The 17,886-nt window shown below is 44.2% G+C and overlaps 1 protein-coding gene and 1 pseudogene across 5 annotated transcripts in view; both read left to right on the top strand.

The window, feature by feature from the left end:
* The first annotated feature begins 5,596 nt into the window (after positions 1–5,596).
* LOC112606257 lies at positions 5,597–7,763 on the top strand (annotated as a pseudogene).
* Positions 7,764–10,199: 2,436 nt separating this feature from the next.
* TDRD5 (tudor domain containing 5) overlaps positions 10,200–17,886 on the top strand; it is a 95,638-nt gene continuing 87,951 nt past the window's right edge. For 2 of the 5 annotated variants that reach the window (XM_025396863.1, XM_025396842.1), the window contains exons 1-4: positions 10,200–10,703; positions 11,182–11,427; positions 12,035–12,442; positions 14,197–14,387. In XM_025396863.1, the coding sequence (XP_025252648.1) occupies positions 11,196–11,427; positions 12,035–12,442; positions 14,197–14,387 (831 nt within the window). In that variant the 5' untranslated portion in view covers positions 10,200–10,703; positions 11,182–11,195. Of the gene's footprint in view, positions 10,704–10,883; positions 11,428–12,034; positions 12,443–14,196; positions 14,388–17,886 lie in introns of all 5 variants that reach the window. The other 3 variants (XM_025396871.1, XM_025396879.1, XM_025396853.1) reach the window with 3 other exon arrangements.

Below are 17,886 nucleotides of genomic sequence, written 5' to 3'. Positions count from 1 at the left end.
CAAGGCAGGCGGATCAGGAGGTCAGGAGATCGAGACCATCCTGGCTAACATCCTGGCTAACACTGTATCTACTAAAAATACAAAAAAATTAGCCAGGCATAGTGGCACGCACCTGTAGTCTCAGCTACTTGGGAGGCTGAGGCGGGAGAATGGCTTGAACCCAGGAGGTGGAGGTTGCAGTGAGCCGAGATTGTGCCACTGCACTCCAGCCTGGGTGACAGTGTGAGACTCCGTCTCAAAAATAAATAAATAAATAAATAAATAAATAAATAAATAAAATGTATTTCAAATAATAATGAGGCTGGGCACAGTGGTTCATGCCTGTAATCCCAGCACTTTGGGAGTCTCAGGCAAGAGGATCTCTTGAGCCCAAGAGTTTGAGACCAGCCTGGACAACCTAGAAAGATCTCTGTCTCTATTTATAAATGAATGAACTGAATGAATGAGTGAAATAATGGATGAATGGATGGGAAAAGGAAAGGAAAAGAAAGGAAGGGAAAGAAGCTCTAGGGAGCCCAACACATGCATTATTAAGAGCTGTCGCAGTGCAGCTAGAGTAGACTCCCCACCTGTCTTTCTCTGTGCTGTGCAGTCTCCATGTGCAACGGACCACAAACTTCACCCAGAAGTGAGAGCAGAAGCAGGTCCTTGACAGCGCTTAGCTTCTTGCAGCAGATCAGTGTGCTGGATGGCTTTTACCATGCCACCTGGAGGCCTGTAGCACGCCAGCCAATCCCACTTGGTTGCCTTCTAAAAAGTCTGGGTGTAGGCTACTTTGGTCTGGAGGTTCCCGGCATCTCTCTAACCCCCAACCCTAAAGCTATCCCTATGGGCTGAGAAAATTAGTATTAGACTGCACACCTGTAATCGATTTGGGGCAACAGAGGTGGGAAACTCCTCTACAGCATGCATCAGAATCACTTGGAGGGCCTGTTAAAGCATAGATTGCTGGACTCATCCTCCCCACCCCTACTTTCTGATTCAGCAGGTTGAGTGAGGCCTGATCATGTGCATTTCTAGCCAGTTCCCAGGTGATGCTGTTGGTCCAGAACTACGCTTTGAGAGCCAGTATGATACAGGTTAAACAAAAGTGTTTTCTAAATACTCCATTTACAGCAGCCCCATTCTCACTGTCTTATTCTGGTTTATTTTTTGTAAGATCCTTTATCATTACTTGATGTCGTATGTTATATATTTTATCTGCTTAATGCTTGTCTTTGGTAATGTCCAGAAAAACAGAAACTTTGTTTTGCTTACTGTTGTAGTCCCATCTCTTAGGACAGAACTTGGCACACAGTAGGAGCTAAAAGATATTTGTTGCATGAATGAACATGCCGTTTGGAAGGCATTAGCCAAAGCTAAAACTATGAGATTGAGAAAGCTGACCTAGGAAGAAGGGAATGGATAAAAAGGCGAAGAGCCGGCCGGGCGTGGTGGCTCATGCCTGTAATCCCAGCACTTTGGGAGGCTGAGGCGGGCAGATCACCTGAGGTCAGGAGTTCGAGACCAGCCTGGTCAACATGGTGAAACCCCATCTCTACTAAAAATACAAAAATTAGCTGGGCGTGGTGGCAGGCGCCTGTAATCTTAGCTACTTGGGAGGCTGAGGCAAGAGGATCACTTGAACCTGGGAAGTGGAGGTTGCAGTGAGCCAAGATCGTACCATCGCACTCCAGCCTGGGGGACAAGAGTGAGACTTGCTCTCAAAAAAAAAAGGCAAAGAACCAAGGACAGACCCTGTATTAAATGTACATTGGCATTAACAGAATAACAAAAGCAGGAAATAGAGCAGAATGCTAGGAGCCAAGCCCAGAGCAACAGCATCATAGAAACCCACAGAGGAGAGATTTTCAGAAAGGGAGGAGACACCAACAGTAAACAGCAGAGATCATGTAAGATGAAAAGTCTGTAAAACTTGTCAATTAGTAGGTTTGCCATTGATGATTTTGGTAAAAGAAAGATGTCCTGAGTAGCAGGCTAATTGCTATGGACTGAGTAGTGAATGGTGGATGAAAAGGTGGGAAAAAAACTGAGTGTAGATTGTTTAAGGATTTGGTCACAAAGGAAAGGCTGGAGTGGGAGGTAGTTCAAGAGAAAGTGTTTATTTCTCCTTCCTGCTATCTTTCTCCTCTCTCTGTGTCTGTGTTGTGTGTATGTAAGATCAGAGCATAATTTTATGCTATAGGAAAGTAGTCTGTGAAGAAGCATTGAATATACAGCATTGTGTAATAGTAACCAAAGGGTAAGGTCACGATCCTAGAGGAGCTAGGGGGGATAAAATCAAGAGTAGGATGAATGACCCCCTCACCCCCCGAGACCAGAAGGAAAGACATGATGGGGACTAGTTTAGAGGACTGGGCTGAAAGTTGAGGAGGTTCACGTATGAGAGCCTCCATTTACTCTGGGTGGTTTGGAGCAAAGTTATCTAGTGGTAGAGCAGGAGTAGGGTAAGAAATGGAAGAGCAAAGGCAAAGGCTTGGAGTCATTGCTGCAGGAAATAGACTTGAACAATGGTATCCGATGGACCCAAATTGGGGTTCTCTCTCTCTCTCTCTCAGCTGTTTTCTAGGGCAGGAATGCTGGGAGGAGCAGCTGCAAATTAAAATACACTCCCACAGGCAAGCAAGGATGGGAGGCAGTCATGTGGAGGGAGTTAATTACCAGAAGAACAGTGGGCTCCAGTCATCGTAATAGGCAGCAGGGTGGAAAACACATTGGTCTGGCCCAGGAGCTCTCTGGTTGTGGTTAAGTAATTTTAGGAACCCAAGGAATGAACTCAACAAATAACCCATTAAGTCTTTTTGGTTTATATAACAAAAACAAACCGGCCAGTGACTCACCCCTATAATCCCAGCATTTTGGGAGGCCAAGGTGGGAGCATTGCTTCAGTTCAGGAGTTTGAGACTAGCATCGACAACATAGCAAGACCCCTACCTCCCCCTCCAAAAAAAAGTTAAAAAAAAAATATTAGCTAAGTATGGTGGAGCATGCATGACTATCTACTCAGGAGGCTGAGGAGGGAGGACTGCTTCAGCCCAGGAGTTCAGGTCTTCAGTGAGGTACGATCATGCCACTGCATTCCAGCCTGGACAACAGAGTGAGATCCTGTCTCTAAAGAAACCAAAAATCAACCCACAAAACACAGCTTTATGTCTGGGGAACAGAGGCCTCTCCTGAGCAAGAGAGATACAACTTGTCACCCTGTTACCAGCATTAAATCAGATCCCAGATCCACAGCCTTTTGAGCATAACCCAAATATTCTTGAATGAGGATGCTGTGGAAATACTGTACCTAAGACTGCATGCAAACTTTCATCTCCCCAAAGAGTTTGTGCTCCCTTATAGATAACTGCTCTGGAGAAAAGGAAATACTCAAACTTTTTAGTGAATATCATATGCAAATCCCAAACTAACACTAATTTCTGGGACCCAAAGTGCTGCTGTTTGCCATCAACATTTTGAGCTTATAGAGGTTGGGTGACAAAAGAACTGAATTCTGGCCCAGGTTCACCTTTGGGCAGGGCTAGCGGGACTGTGAATTCATCCTGTGGTTAAGGGCCCTAGTTGCCAAGTGAATAGCTGGAATAGGTAATCTTAGCAACTGGCAGAATTCCTACATTGGTACACTCACCCATGGTGTAAGGGCTATTCCGGTAGGAAGTACCAAATGGGGTGCCAAAACAGTACATCAAAAGCAATGCCATATTCCTGGAGAACTGCAGAGATACGTGTTACCATCAAAGGAGAGAAAGATACTACTGTGATGGTTCCCACCTCATTCCCGTTCACTTCACAGATCAGCTGCCACAGATGACTGATAGGTCTTGGTTACTGCAAACCCAATCAAGTGGGGACTCTAAGGGTAGTTACTGTTCCCACATGGAGTCTTTCTAATGAAGCAACTTCACACAGCCTCTGCCACTTGCTTTGCAGTTATTGATCTGGGATTTAACTCCAGAATATCTTTGTAAAAACTCTCTCTTTTTTATATTATGCGCCAATAACTTTTTGATTCAATAATATATTTTATGTTTTTATTGACTATCACTCATATATTCTGGTTCACATCTGTATATGAGTTTCTTCACTTTAAAATGGGCGTCATAATTGTACCTTTTTCAGAGTTACTGGGAAGAAAATGAGATAATCTGTGTAGACCGCACATATGTCTGTTGCCTCATCTGTTGGGGATGAGAATCTGGGACATCTTTTTTGTAATTCGTTGTTCATTCTGCAGGAGTCACTTTCAAGTCATTCAGTGAGATGATAAACCTTCTGAATCGTTTCATGTCTGAGGATGTTTTTATTTTCTCTCACTTCACTGTTGGTTACCCTAAAGGATTCCAGAGTTAGCCCTGAAGATACTGCCATTGAGAAATTCAAGGGCAAACTAATTTCCATTGTTTTATAGGTAACGTTTCCATATAAAAATCTCTTGATTCTCTTTCTCTTATAGTTTACCTAGGACAAGATCTTTTTTCATTAATTATTCTGAGAACTCTGAGTGGGCCCTTTTAATAAGACGTGTTTTGGTGCAAATTTGGGACATTTTCTTCTTTTTAACTCTCCAACCCTCACCATCATTCTTGCTGGTTTTCGTATCTACAATTTTTGTCATTCAGATGTTGCAATGTTTAGATCCATTTTCCATGTCTTATAATTTTCCTTTTTGTTAATTTGCTGTTCAGCCCTGCCCATTCTGCTATAAGCCAGTCCATAAGTCTTATTTTCTATCTTTCAGGGATTCCTCAATATTCCTGGCTCATTGATGGAACATTTTGTTCCCTTGGCTGGAAAAAAAAAAAAAAAAAAAAAAAGCATTATGTCTTCAGATTTAAAGAAGGCCGAGGCCAGGCGCCCGGAGCGGCGCAGCCACACTGACCGGGGATCAGCCCTTGGCCCTTGGCCCCCGGCCCCGGCGCTCGGGGCTCGGAGTTCGGAGCTCAGCGGATGCCAGGGCTTTTAATGGCTGCTCGGCGGAGCCGGGCCTAGGGCTGGAAAGAGGCTGCGTCACAGGAAGGCGCCCCAGCGAGCCTCCTCCTGGGCCCGTCACGCCCGCCGCGGGGCGCTCCAGGTGGGGGCAGCGGGGGCGCGCTTCCCCCTGGTGACTTACTGACGCGGGACGCCGGGGTCCGATCGCTCGCAGCAGGCTTGCCGGCCGCTGGTCCCGGCTATGAATTGAGACCACCGCGCCTGCTACGCCCGTGCCTTTCTTCTCTAGCCTCCTCCGCCCGCCGCCCGCGGGCCGCCTTCCTGGGGGGATGCTGGCTCCGGGCGTGGCGCCTGCACCATAAACTACCGGCAGCAGCTGGCCAACTCGGCTGCTATCCGGGCCGACATCCAGCGCTTCCAGTGGGTCCACCACAACGTCTACTCCACCTGTGAGCTGCTGGGGTGCGTGGAGGAGCCGGTGCTGCAGAACCAGATCTGGGAGCACGTCATTGCCATGGAAGATGCCTTTGTGAACAGCTAGGAACGGACGCTGAGTCTGTCCGTCCCGGAGCTCAAAGTGGTGGCAGGTTCAAAAAAGAGATTGTTGTTGATGGACAGAGCTATCTGCTGCTGATTAGTGACGAAGAAGACCCCCCCCCCCCCGGAGGCGCAGTTTGCCATGTGGGTGGACGCAGTTATATTTGTCTTCAGCTTGGAGGATGAAATAAGTTTCCAGACGTTTACGGCAGTCAAATGGCCAACTATCGGAACATGAGCGAGACTCCTCTGGTTCTGGTGGGAACCCAGGATGCCATAAGTTTCACTAACCCGAGGGTCATTGATGATGCCAGGGCAAGGAAGCGCTTCAATGGCCTGAAGCCGTGCACGTACTACGAGACGTGTGCTATGTACCGGCTGAACGTGGAGAGGGACTTCCAGGAGGTTGCCCAGAAGATTGTTGCCACAGGGAAGAAGCAGCAGTTGTCCATAGGACCCTGCAAGTCGCTGCCCAATTCTCCAAGCCATTCCGCCATCTGTTCTGCACAGGTGTCCCCCATGCACATCAGCTAGATAAATAATGGAGGTGGGAATTTAAGTGACTATTCCTCCTCCATTCCATAGACCCCCAGCACCAGCCAGAAGGAACTTCAGATGGATGTTCCTCCCACTGCCAACACGCCCATGCCCCTAAGCAGTCCAAGCGGGGGTCCAACCGGTTCACCTCTCAGAAAGGGAGCGACCCAAAGAGAAGAAAGGCCTGGAGAGTTGTGCGTACAGCATCAGGAACAGCCGAGCCATGCCAATTATACAGGGCATGCTGTTGAAGCAAAGTGGCAAATCGTTGAATAAAGAATGGAAAAAGAAATATGTCACCCTGTGTGACAATAGTGTGCGAACCTATCATCCAAGTTTGCATGATTACATGCAGAATGTTCATGGTAAGGAGATTGACCTTCTGAGAACTACCATGAAAGTCCCAGGGAAGAGGCTACCCTAAGCCACGTCGGCCTGCATGCCCATCTCCAGGTCTAAAACCAATGGCCTATCAAGTACATGAGGAGTTTACACATCTCATTCAATTCAGGGAATGTCACTAGTGCATCTGGGTCTCAGATGGCAAGCAGCATCAGCCTGGTCTCCTTCAACAGCCAACCAAATGGCATGCACCAGCGCTCCTACTCAGTCTCCAGAGTCAACCAGTGGAGTGAGGCTACAGTCATTACAAACTTGGCCATCAGCAGTGACATGGGGCTGGGTGACTCCATATGCTCCAACCCCAGTAACTCCAGCACCACCAGCCCACCTCCCCTCACACCAACAGAAAGAAGCAATGTAGGCAGAAAACCACCAGCAACTTCAAAGCTGATGGCCTGTCCGACACTACCAAAGAACAAGAAAACTTTGAGTTTATCATTGTGTCCCTCACTGGCCAAACGTGGCACTTTGAAACCACGACGAATGAGGAGTGGTACACCTGGGTCCAAGCCATCAAGTGCCAGATCCTGGTCAGCCTGGCGAGCCTGCAGTCGTGCAAGAGCAGCAAGAACAAGTCCCAGCTGATGAACCAGAGCGAGGCCATGGCCCTGCAGTCAATCCGACACATGCACGGGAACTCCTACTGTGTGGACTGTGAGACCCAGAATCCTAACTGGGCCAGTTTGAACTTGGGAGCGCTCGTGTGCATCAAGTGCTTAGTGATCCACTGGAATCTTGGCACCCACCTTTCCTGAGTCTGATCTCTGGACCTGGATGACTGGCCAGTTGAGCTTATTAAGATGATGTCATTCATTGGGAATGAGATACTCAACAACGTCTGGGAAGAGAGCAGCCAGGGATGGACAAAACCCTCAGTAGACTCCACAAGGGAAAAGAAGGAACAGTGGATCCATGCCAAGTACGAGCAGAAGCTCTTCCTGGCCCCGCTACCCTGCACGGAGCTGTCCCTGGGCCAGCACCTGCTGTGGGCCACCACAGACGAGGACCTGTGAACAGCCATCCTGCCGCTGGTGCACGGCTCCTGGGACGAGGTGAAAGAAACCTTTGGGGAGGGAGACAGAGACAGCTGCACTGTACTGCATCTGACCTGCCGCAAGGGAAATGTGGTCCTGGCGCAGCTCCAGATCTGGTACAGGGTGGACATCATGGTCCAAGATGCCCATGGGAACACAGCGCTGGCCTACACCTGGCAGGCCTCCAGGCAGGAATGCATCAATGTGCTGCTGGAGTATGGCTGCCCCAACGAGCGCTGAGTGCTCATGGCTACCCCTAACCTGTCCAGGAGAGACAATAACCGGAACAACAGCAGCGGGAGGGTAGCCACCATCATCTGAGGAACAGTCGTGCCTGCCTGCCCGCCACACCCGGGATGCGGCAGCATTGCAGCATACTCACTTGGAAGTCGCAACACGTGAGTCCTGTTGCATCCCCTCCTCTTCCTGGTGGTTCCTCCTCCCACCCACCCACCCTCACCCCAAACAAAATCACAAAACCTGGACATCCTCAAGGGGTGAAGAGGCGGCTGGGAGACTGCAGAAGCAGCTCCTTTGCATAAACTCCCCTAAACCACAAGCAGGAGAGAGCGACAGGCCTTGGCTCTTTGATGATAGCACACAGCACAGGACCCTTGTCCTGGTGGCACAAGGGATGTGGATCTGAGGGGGAGGGGAGGTGAGGAACAAGGAGAAGGGGCAACTTTCCTTAACTGGCAGTTAAGCACATCAGTACATTTCACCTCTACCAAATGGAACACTTGGATTCCATCTCTTCTCTGAGGAGCTTGATGGCATAAATCAGAAGCAAGTACAGAGTTTGTCAGGTTTGAAGCCCTTATCATGGTATGTGTCAAATCAGTTGTAGGTAATCTGTCCAGGGAGAATACTGGCTTCATTACACTTGTGTAGTTGAGTTCTTCCAGCATTACTGCTGTTTAATAGAAGATGATTGGTCATCACCAAGAAGAAAGCATATTAGCCAAGGAGGTAGTTATGCAGCATGCTCTGGTGCTTACCACGTTGTGATCGCAATACTCTTAGAAGCATCATATTATTCCAGACATGTTCTTTCAAGCCCCTGGAGTCCTCCTTTCTAAATCACTGTCATAATTTAGTATCTGTTGAATTTTTCAGTTCAAAGGAAATGAGTTGCCGACTAACTTTCTTTTGACTGCAGTCTCCTTGGTACAAAAACAAAATGGGAAAAATAAGAATAACTCAGAAATTCAAAAGAAAATCACAAATTCAGCTAATAATAGCATTTTGAGTATATTTTGTAAACTAAATAAACACACAAAAGGCTATTTTTTTCCCAACCATAAGAGATATTTTCTGTCCTTTTGCCGAGGTGGATGTGTTAGTCTCAGGCCTTCCTGGGCCACATTGCCCAACCCACACGGGCTTCTGTATTATGTATTTAGTTAAGATGTGTGAAAATATATTTGAATAAAAGAAGTTCATAACTATATATTGATTTGTTTTACAGACAAATGGCACCTCTCTTAATTTATGAATTGAACTGGATGTGAACTAATAATGTGCAACTAGTTAAACTAGTTAAGAGGGTTACAGATCATTGTACATGGAAAATATTCCCAGCAGTAAACACTTCCATTAATGTGATCTACAGCTTTTAAAAAGGAGCATCTCAGAATAAGACGGTGGTACAATTTGCTTATTAAAATTTAGGGAAAAAAAAGACACACTGGAATACATTAGAAAGGGAAAAGAAGGAATGTGATTTCTCATGAATGAAAGCATGATTTAGATCTGATACGGCTTTTGCTAACCAAGACCAAGGGGCTGTGGCAAGATGGGGTGGCTTTTCCGAATGCCAACCCGAGGTGCCTTACAAAGGCAGCTGCCGATAGTTCTGTGGCACAGACTGGCTCCTGAGAACCCAGACGACCTTGACCCGGCACCCCCACCCTCCATGCCAGTACTTCGCCTGATTTCCATCGCCACGGTATCTGGCCGCTTCAGACATCAGGGGGGGTAGTCAAACGTAGTCAGCCAAACCATGGCATCCCTTAGGTTAAAAGAAAACGGGGTAGCTTTGCCCAGAGCCTATTGGCACTGTGGGGGGGTGGAGAGAGAAGGGTTGTCACGATGGAAGACGAGGACACTAGTCTCATGTAGCACAGAAACACGAAGCCACACGCGCTGGCACAGCCTCCGAGGTGTTCCTTGCTCTCTCATATTAAACCTTACATTTTATAGGGGAAAAAAAAAGAAGGAAGATAAGGTCGTTGTGTGTGCTCAAGCCTCTTTGTTGGTTCAAATTATTTGGTTATTTTGGTCTGTCTTGTTTCTTTAATTAGACTGTACATTTTAAGGTACAAGCCTTTCTATTATACAATGCCTCCCTATTCTGTATCTCTTAAACTACTGTTTTCTGGTTTTCGAGGACTTTGTAAATCTGGCTTATTCTACCAAACCAACAAATATATCCAGATAAATCTCCAGTTGCACCTAGAATGTTGTCCACTCATTTAAAAAGGTCTCCTAGCCCCACTCATTCCTTCATCAGGGAGCCAGAGTTGCATTGAGCTCTGCAGGGATTCTCCACCAAGAATCAGAATTGTCTGTGATTTTCCTCAAATGAATCCAGAGCTATTGAATGAGAATCTCTGCTTATCAGACCCGTGCATCCTTTTCTCCTCTTAAATAGTCCCGCAGGTGATTCTGAGGCCCACACGGTCCGCTTCCCTCCCTGCGCCCGGCCGGGCCCCCGCTCTGGAGGTGGTTGGATTGGTCTAAGTGCTGTAACCCCACCTTCTCACCACTTCGGAGGAGGTAGGCGCCTGGGATCCTGGAAGGCGGCCCGCCTCTGCAGCCCGGCCCAGCGGCTCCTGAGACTGGGGCGGACCTCACACCTGACCCCCGAGCGGCTAATCCTGCCCAACCGTCCCACCGGCCACGTGCCCTCGGGGCTGGAATGCTGCGCCCCGGGGTCGGCTTCCCGGTCAGGGGGCGCCGGTGCGCAGGCGCGCGGGGCGGCCGTCGCAGCTACCTTCCTGCGCCGCTTCCGAGAGGGCGTCCTAGTCTCTACCCGGCCCGCAACGGCAGTGTTGGCGTCAGGGCGCGGTGGGGGCAAGACGGGTGACGGGCAGCTGGGCGGTGCCGGGCCGAGAAAGGCGCCTCACCTGGCGCCTCTCGCCTTCCTTTTCACCTCAGGTTGCAGAGAGCCGCCAGGGCAGGTGGAAGGGCCACGCCCCGCTCCCGCGAGGGGCACCGAGAGATGCTGGGGGAGGGGCAGGGACCCCAACCCTAGACCAGGTAGGCGGTGGGCGAAGATTGGCGATACCTTCAGGTAAGAGGGAGCGGGGAGCACCCCCTCGGCTTGGGGTGCCGGAGGTGTGCGGCGGGAGCCTTTCCGTGGGGCCCTCGCGCTGCAGGGCGGAGGCGGCATTGCGTTGGCCTCAGTTCCTAGTCCTGGTTCCCGAGGAGCCCCTGAAGGCTTCGCATAGGAAGTTTGCGTTGGAGTCGAACACCCCACAGGAACCCCAGTTAACGCCTCCCCATGGCCAGGGGCAGAGTTCTTGACACCTGTAGCTTAATTAACGCAGGTGGAGATTCAGGGCTTGAATCGCCCGGCCATGTGCAATCCGCAAGACACCCTCTGGGTACTGCTTCTGCCTTATTACCCTTAAAACAGGCGTCTCAGTTATTTGTATCCCACTGTTGGTTGTTTAAAAAAAAATCTTTTTTCATGGGTTTGCCCCCTTTTCCTCATGAGCTGCGTTTCTGTCTTCAGTCCTGTAGGACACAATGTCTGAACAAGAGCGTATACAGGAATGTCTGCGGAAGGAAATAAGATCACTTCTCATTTCCACCAAAGATGGTTTGAGCCCACAGGAGTTGGAGAAGGAGTACCTTTTGATGGTTGGCAACCATCTACCACTCCGAATCCTTGGGTATCGGTCCACTATGGAGCTGGTATTGGACATGCCTGATGTTGTTAGTGTCTGCCATGGTGCAGGTGGTACTGTAATACTGAAAGGTAGGTTTAAGATTTTTGAAGGTCTGTAAACTTTGTAATAAAAACAATTGCTTAGTAAATAATTATTCTAGTTCTGCAGTTATTTATGCATCCCAGCCAGTGGATTTTAATTTGGCGGGGGAGGGAGACTCATAGGTGCTTTTGAGGTTGTGGGCAAAGTTAGAACCTCTGCGAAATGAACCATTCCCCAGACAATCGTGCACTCACAAAAACTACATTTTTACATGTGATTTCAGGTTATTGGACCTTAAGTCGGGAGAAATAAAAAAAAGAACTTCTTAATTATAAAAACATGTTTTAAATTCCGTGAAGCACAAGAAAAAACTGTTGTAGGGAAGTTTGCACTTCATCCCAAGGGTTTCAGATCTGTCAGGAGTCAATTAGTTGTAGTAATAACACATTAAGTTATCTTTTCTTCAGCTGGTAGAAGAGCTAGCAAGCTGTTGCCTAAAATGCAAGAAATCGAGGAATCAAGAGTTACTGTTTATCGTGCTGCCTGGATAAACAGCTCCTTGGAGAGTTAAAAACTATAAACACAGATACTAAGGATAAAAAAGGGAGTAAGTTTTCTACCTAAATATGATTTCTTTTCTTCACATCTCCTTAGCCATTCCAGATGAATCTACCAAAGGAATAGCAAGTTTAGTTGCAAAACAGAGGAGCAGCCATAAGGTTCGAAACTCCATGCATAAGGGAAGACCTAGTATTTATTCTGGACCAAGATCTCATCGGCGAGTACCTTACCGAGGAAGGGTTGCCCCTATTCTTCCAGCTGTTGTGAAGAGTGAGTTGAAGGACCTGTTGGCGTTATCTCCTGTTCTCCTTTCTGATTTTGAAAAGGCATTTGCCAAAAGATTTGGACGATCATTCCAGTACATGCAATATGGATTTCTCTCTATGTTTGAAGTGCTGAATGCAGCTTCAGATGTCATTTCTGTAGAGCAGACCAGAGCAGGTTCTTTGTTGATGCTAAAGAAGAATGTAACAGAGGAAAAGCAGAGAGGATGTCCAGCAGGTATGCATGTGAGCAAGTGTTGGAGCAGTCCTGGCACATAAAGGGGTGTGTAATGGCTAAGGTCCATGAGTTTGTTAGAGTTGTAGCCTGGCTCTACTATTTGCTAGCTCAGTGGTCCCGGGCAAACTGTTCAATCTACTTAAATCTACTTAAACCTTAGTTTCCTCATCTTTAAAATAGAAATAACAATGTTTGCCTCTCGGGGTTGTGTTGAGGACCTTACATGAGGTGAGTTCTGTAAAGTCTCTGGCATTTAGTAAGCTGATAATAAGTGGTAGGTGTTATTATTTTAAAAACTACAAGATCAGCTCTCTCTATAACACTGTAAGTGAACTTTACATGAATGTGTTCATGTAAATAAGGTATATGGAAAATGAAAAGTTAAAATATTTAAATGATTAGCCTTAACCCTGCTAATCTTTGCCATCACTGGGGCTTATCCTAGGGGACACTTTGGTAATTTTTGTGGTGTAATAATAACCACCTTATCTGTATAGCATTTTACCTTGCATTCTCATTACCGTACTAGGTAGGGTAAGTAACCGTGTCTTATAGATAAGGAAATCAAAGCTCAGGAAAATTAAATGGCTTTTCCAAAGCCACATGGCTGGAAAAGTGGTACAGCTAGAGTTAGATACCCAGCTGTTATTGCTGCCCATGCAGTGAGTTTCTGCCCAGCTGCTGTGTACATTAAAGGCTCAAGAGACCGATGTGACCATCTGTATAGTATCTCCCTTGACAATATATGGTTTCTACACTGAGCATAGCCGGAGCCTACTTGGGAGCATTCTGTGCCTATTTCAGTGATTTTCTTTTTCTCTGAAATCTGTATTTAGATTAACGTAGGTGAACCATGAGGATGTGTCGCATGTTTATAAACCAGTATTTACACTGTGCTGGGTGATGTAGTTTGAGGATATGAGGATATACTTGGATAGGGAAGGCTCTGGAGGCCAGTAAGTGTTTCAAGTCTAGCCCTCAACTTTATCAGTATTCTTGAAGTCCTAAAACTTGGAAGGACTAACTCATACTATTAAACGTGCAAGAGGTTGGGTTGTAGAAAGCACTTTACCAATTTATTGAGTAGTGGGGGGTGAATATTCCTTTCCAGTGATTTTGTTCATGTTCTCCATCCATGGTTCCTACTTCTATCATCAGGATATCTTGAAGTCAACTAGTGGGTTTTTGTTTTGTTTTGTTTTGTTTATGAACTTGGCCTTAGGGTAAAAAAAGAGCTAGGCTGTGGTGAAGTCTGGTGATGTATCTTTCATGTCATACAACAGAATACACCTCTCCAGTGGTATTCCCCCTTCCTACAAATCTTGAAGAATTTATACTTTTTTCTGTAGCTTTTCATCCTCCCAGAACTGTGATACTACTAGTGGTTTTCCAGTTTGAAAAGCATAGTGCTAAGCAGGCTCCTTGGAGACTTTTTTGTCTCCTAAATAGGATACAGCTTTTTACGTATTGAATCCCACCTCTCTGTAATTATATTCAGGTGACCTTAAGTGGACTTTTAGATAGCCCCAACCTTTTTGGTAACAGTTATGATCCCTGTCTTCCTCTATGGATGACTAATAACTTATACTATATGTAAGTTTTGGCTTGATATAAAATTGTAAGCTTTCTTTTATTAATTTTTACTTCTAAGTTGAAGGCAATTAGCTCACAGTAGCCTCTATATGTAGCCACCAGAAAATGAAATAGAAGGTGCTAGTGACAATTTTTCTCTCTTCTTCTATTACTCACAAAAGGTAAAATTTTTACCCAGCCATTTAGAATGAAACAAGGGTCATACTCCGCAGGCTTTCCGGTAGCAAAGGCATGCTTTTCACAACCCACTTCAAACATGGAACCACAGAAGCAAATAATGAGCATGGAAAAGACTTCCAAGTTAAATGTAGTGGAGACTTCAAGGCTGAATCATACTGAAAAATTAAACCAGGTGAGAGATAAGAATTTGGAGATATAAATATACGATGTTTTTAAATTCAGTGGTGTTGACACTTTGATCTGATAGAAAAGTTGACCTTTTAAAAACTGAAGTCATTCAGTTATTTCAAATTTGACTAAGCATTTCCTATGGTTCTGTAGATTAGTAAGCAGTGAGAAGTGGAGTGAAAGAAGAGTACAATTGTATCAACTCCACGGTTTCCACTATTTTCTGCAAATGACTCCCAACTCCCAAACCTGTATCTCTGGTTTCAGTTCCTCACCAAAGTTACAGAAGCATATTTGTAATTTACCTCATGAATATCTTCTGAATGGCTGCTCCTGAGCATAATAATCCTGGTATTTTTCTGTGACTGTAAATGCTGAAGGATTTTGAATAAAATCTATTAGAATATAACCGATAAATGCCTGGCTAAATCATCATGTTAACAACTTAAGTTAGAGCTCAGAACTAGTACATGGACATTAAGTTCAAAACATGAAAATGCCTGATTTCTACTAAAATTAGCTTTAGTAACATAATTTACATGTAGTAAAATTTACTCATTTTAACCGTACAGTTTGAGTTTTGATTAATATATAATTATGTAATCACCATCAAAATAAAAAACAACATTTCCATTACCCCCAAAAAAGCTCCTTCATGCCACTTTTGTAGTTTTTTTCCCCAACTGCAGCCACAGACTACCACTGCTTTCTATGATTTTGACTTTCCAGGAATTTCGTATAAATGGAATCAAACAGTATCTAAGCTTTTGTGTTTGGCTTTTTTAACTTAGTAGAATACTTCTGAGGTTCATCCAAGATGTATATATCAGTAATTTGTTCCTTTTTCTTGTTCGGCATTAGTCCATTATACAGATACACCTAAATTTGTTATCCCTTCCCCATTAGATGACATTTGGGTTATTTCCTCTTTGGTCCTTTACTTATAAAGCCGCTATCAATATTTGCATACATCTTGTATGGACATAGTTAATTTCTCTTGTGTAAATACCTAGGAGTTGGATTACTGCATCATATATAGTAAGTGTATGTTAATAAGAAATTGCCACTGTTTTCCAAAGTGGCTGTATGACTTTCCTTTCCCATGAAATATGTATAAGAGTTGTAGTTGTTACACATCTTTGTTAACATTTGGGATTGTCAGTTTTAAAAATATTAGCCATTTGAGTGGGTGTGTAGTGCTATCTCATGGTTTTAAGTTGGATCATAATAATATAATGATAATGTTGAACATCTTTTCACATGCGTGTTTGCCATTTGCATTTCCTTTTTGAAGTGTCTATTCAAATATTTTGCCAGTTTTATAAAACTGTGTTGTCATTGTATTGAATTGGAAAAATTTATATATTCTAGATATAAGTCCTTATCAGAAACATGTTTTGCAAATATTTTCTCCTGGCCTGTTTGCTTCTTCATTTCCTTAATCCTGTGTGTTGTGGAAAAGTCTTTAATTTTGATACAGTCTAATTTATTCATATTTTTCTTTCTTTTCTTGTTTTTTTTTTTTTTGTGATAGGGAGTCTCGCTTTGTCGCCCAGGCTGGAGTGCAATGGTGTGATCTTGGCTCACTGCAACTTCTGCCTCCCGGGCTCAAGTGATTCTCCTGCCTTAGCCTCCTGAGTAGCTGGGATTACAGGCGTCTGCCACCATGCCTGGCTAATTTTTGTATTTTTATTAGAGACAGAGTTTCACCATGTTGGTCAGGCTGGTCTTGAACTCCTGACCTCGGGATCCACCTGCCTCAGCCTCCGAAAGTGCTGGGATTACAGGCATGAGCCACCATGCCTGGCCCATATTTTTCTTTTATTCTTGCCTATCTAATGGATTTTAATCTGAAGTTACAAAAATTTTCTCCTACGTTTTCTTGAAGTTTTATGTTTTCAGTTCTTATATTTAGGTATATTATCCATTTCAAGCCAGATTTGCATAAGGTACCAGGCACAGATCACATTTTTCTGCATATAGACAGTTATTCCTTATTATTTTGGCACCTCTATCAAATCTATTGACCTCACACATCTGTAATTCTATTTTGAGACTCTGTTCAGGTCCATTTATCTACGTGTCTGTTTTTGCCAATGCTGTACTATCTATTACTGTAGCTTTATAATATCTTAGTCATATATAGTTTTGTGTCAATAACAGAGATATTATCTGAGAAGTGTGTTGTTAGGTGATTTTATCATTGTATGATCATCCTAGAATGCAGTTGCACAAACCTAGATGGTATATAGCCTACTACACACCTACGCTATATGGTATAGCCTATTGCTCATAGGCTACAAACCATTATAGCATGTTATTGCACTGAATGCCATAGGCAGTTGTAACACAATGGGGTATTTGTGTATCTAAACAGAAAAGGTACGGAAAAAATACAGTATTATAATCTTGTGGGACCACCATCATACAGGTGGTCTATTGTTGACCGTAAGTCATAATGCAGCCCATGACTAGTTAAGTCTTGCAACTTTGTTATTTTTTCAGAAATGCTTTGGATATTCTAGGTTTGCATTTGCAGATACGTTTAATTTGATACAAATCAACTTGTCAGTTTCTGCCAGAAATAAGATTGTGATCTTTTTAGAATCACATTGGATCTATAGATAAGTTTGGGGGAAAAATGACATCTTAACAATATCAAGTCTGCTGATTCAAAAACATGGTATATCTTCATTTATTTAGGTCTTTACATTCTCTCAGCAATGTTTTATAGTTTTCAGTGCATAAAGCTTGCATATATTTTGTTAAACTTATCCTTTATACCTTTCATATTTTTTAGCGATTATAAATGGTATTTAAAATTTCTAGTCATTGCTAATAGAAAATCAATTGGATTTTTTTTTTGGTATGTTGACCTTGTATCCTGTGACCTTGAGTCATGGTACTTGATAAACTCAGTTCTGTAATTCAGATCATTCTAGCAGCTATTTTGTAGAGTTTGGATTTTCTGCATAGACCGTCATACCATCTGAGAGTAAAGACAGTTTTACTTCCTTCTTTTCAATCTATCTTCCTTTCCTCCAACCCTTACCACACAGTGTAGGCTCTCTAGTATTATATAATATTATAGAAATGTGAGAGTAGAAAAACTTAACTTGTTCCTAACTACATGGGGAAAATATTCAGTCTTTCATAATTATGATATTAACTGTAGCTTTTTAGATGCCTTTTATCAGGTTGAGGAAATTCCCTCCTATTCCTAGTTTCTCAGGTTTTTTTTCATGCATGTATGTTGAAATTTGTGATACTCTGTCTCCATACATTGAAGTTATTATAGGACTTTAAAAAAATTACTTTTCTTGGTTTTATATTCAGCCAACCTTATATTTCTAGATGAATCCCACTTGGTCATCGTATAGTATCCTTTTTATATGTTGCTACCTTCAATTTGCTAATATTTTAAGGGTTTTGCATTTATGTTCATAAGATATATTCTGTAGTTTTCTTGTAATGCTTTTTTTTTTTTTTTTTTTTTTTTTTTT

This window comes from Theropithecus gelada, chromosome 1 (assembly GCF_003255815.1).
Source record: "Theropithecus gelada isolate Dixy chromosome 1, Tgel_1.0, whole genome shotgun sequence".
In the NCBI taxonomy this organism is placed as follows: Eukaryota; Metazoa; Chordata; class Mammalia; order Primates; family Cercopithecidae; genus Theropithecus; species Theropithecus gelada.
The sequence above is the reverse complement of the archived record's forward strand: the minus strand, read 5'-3'. Positions and strand labels throughout refer to the sequence as shown.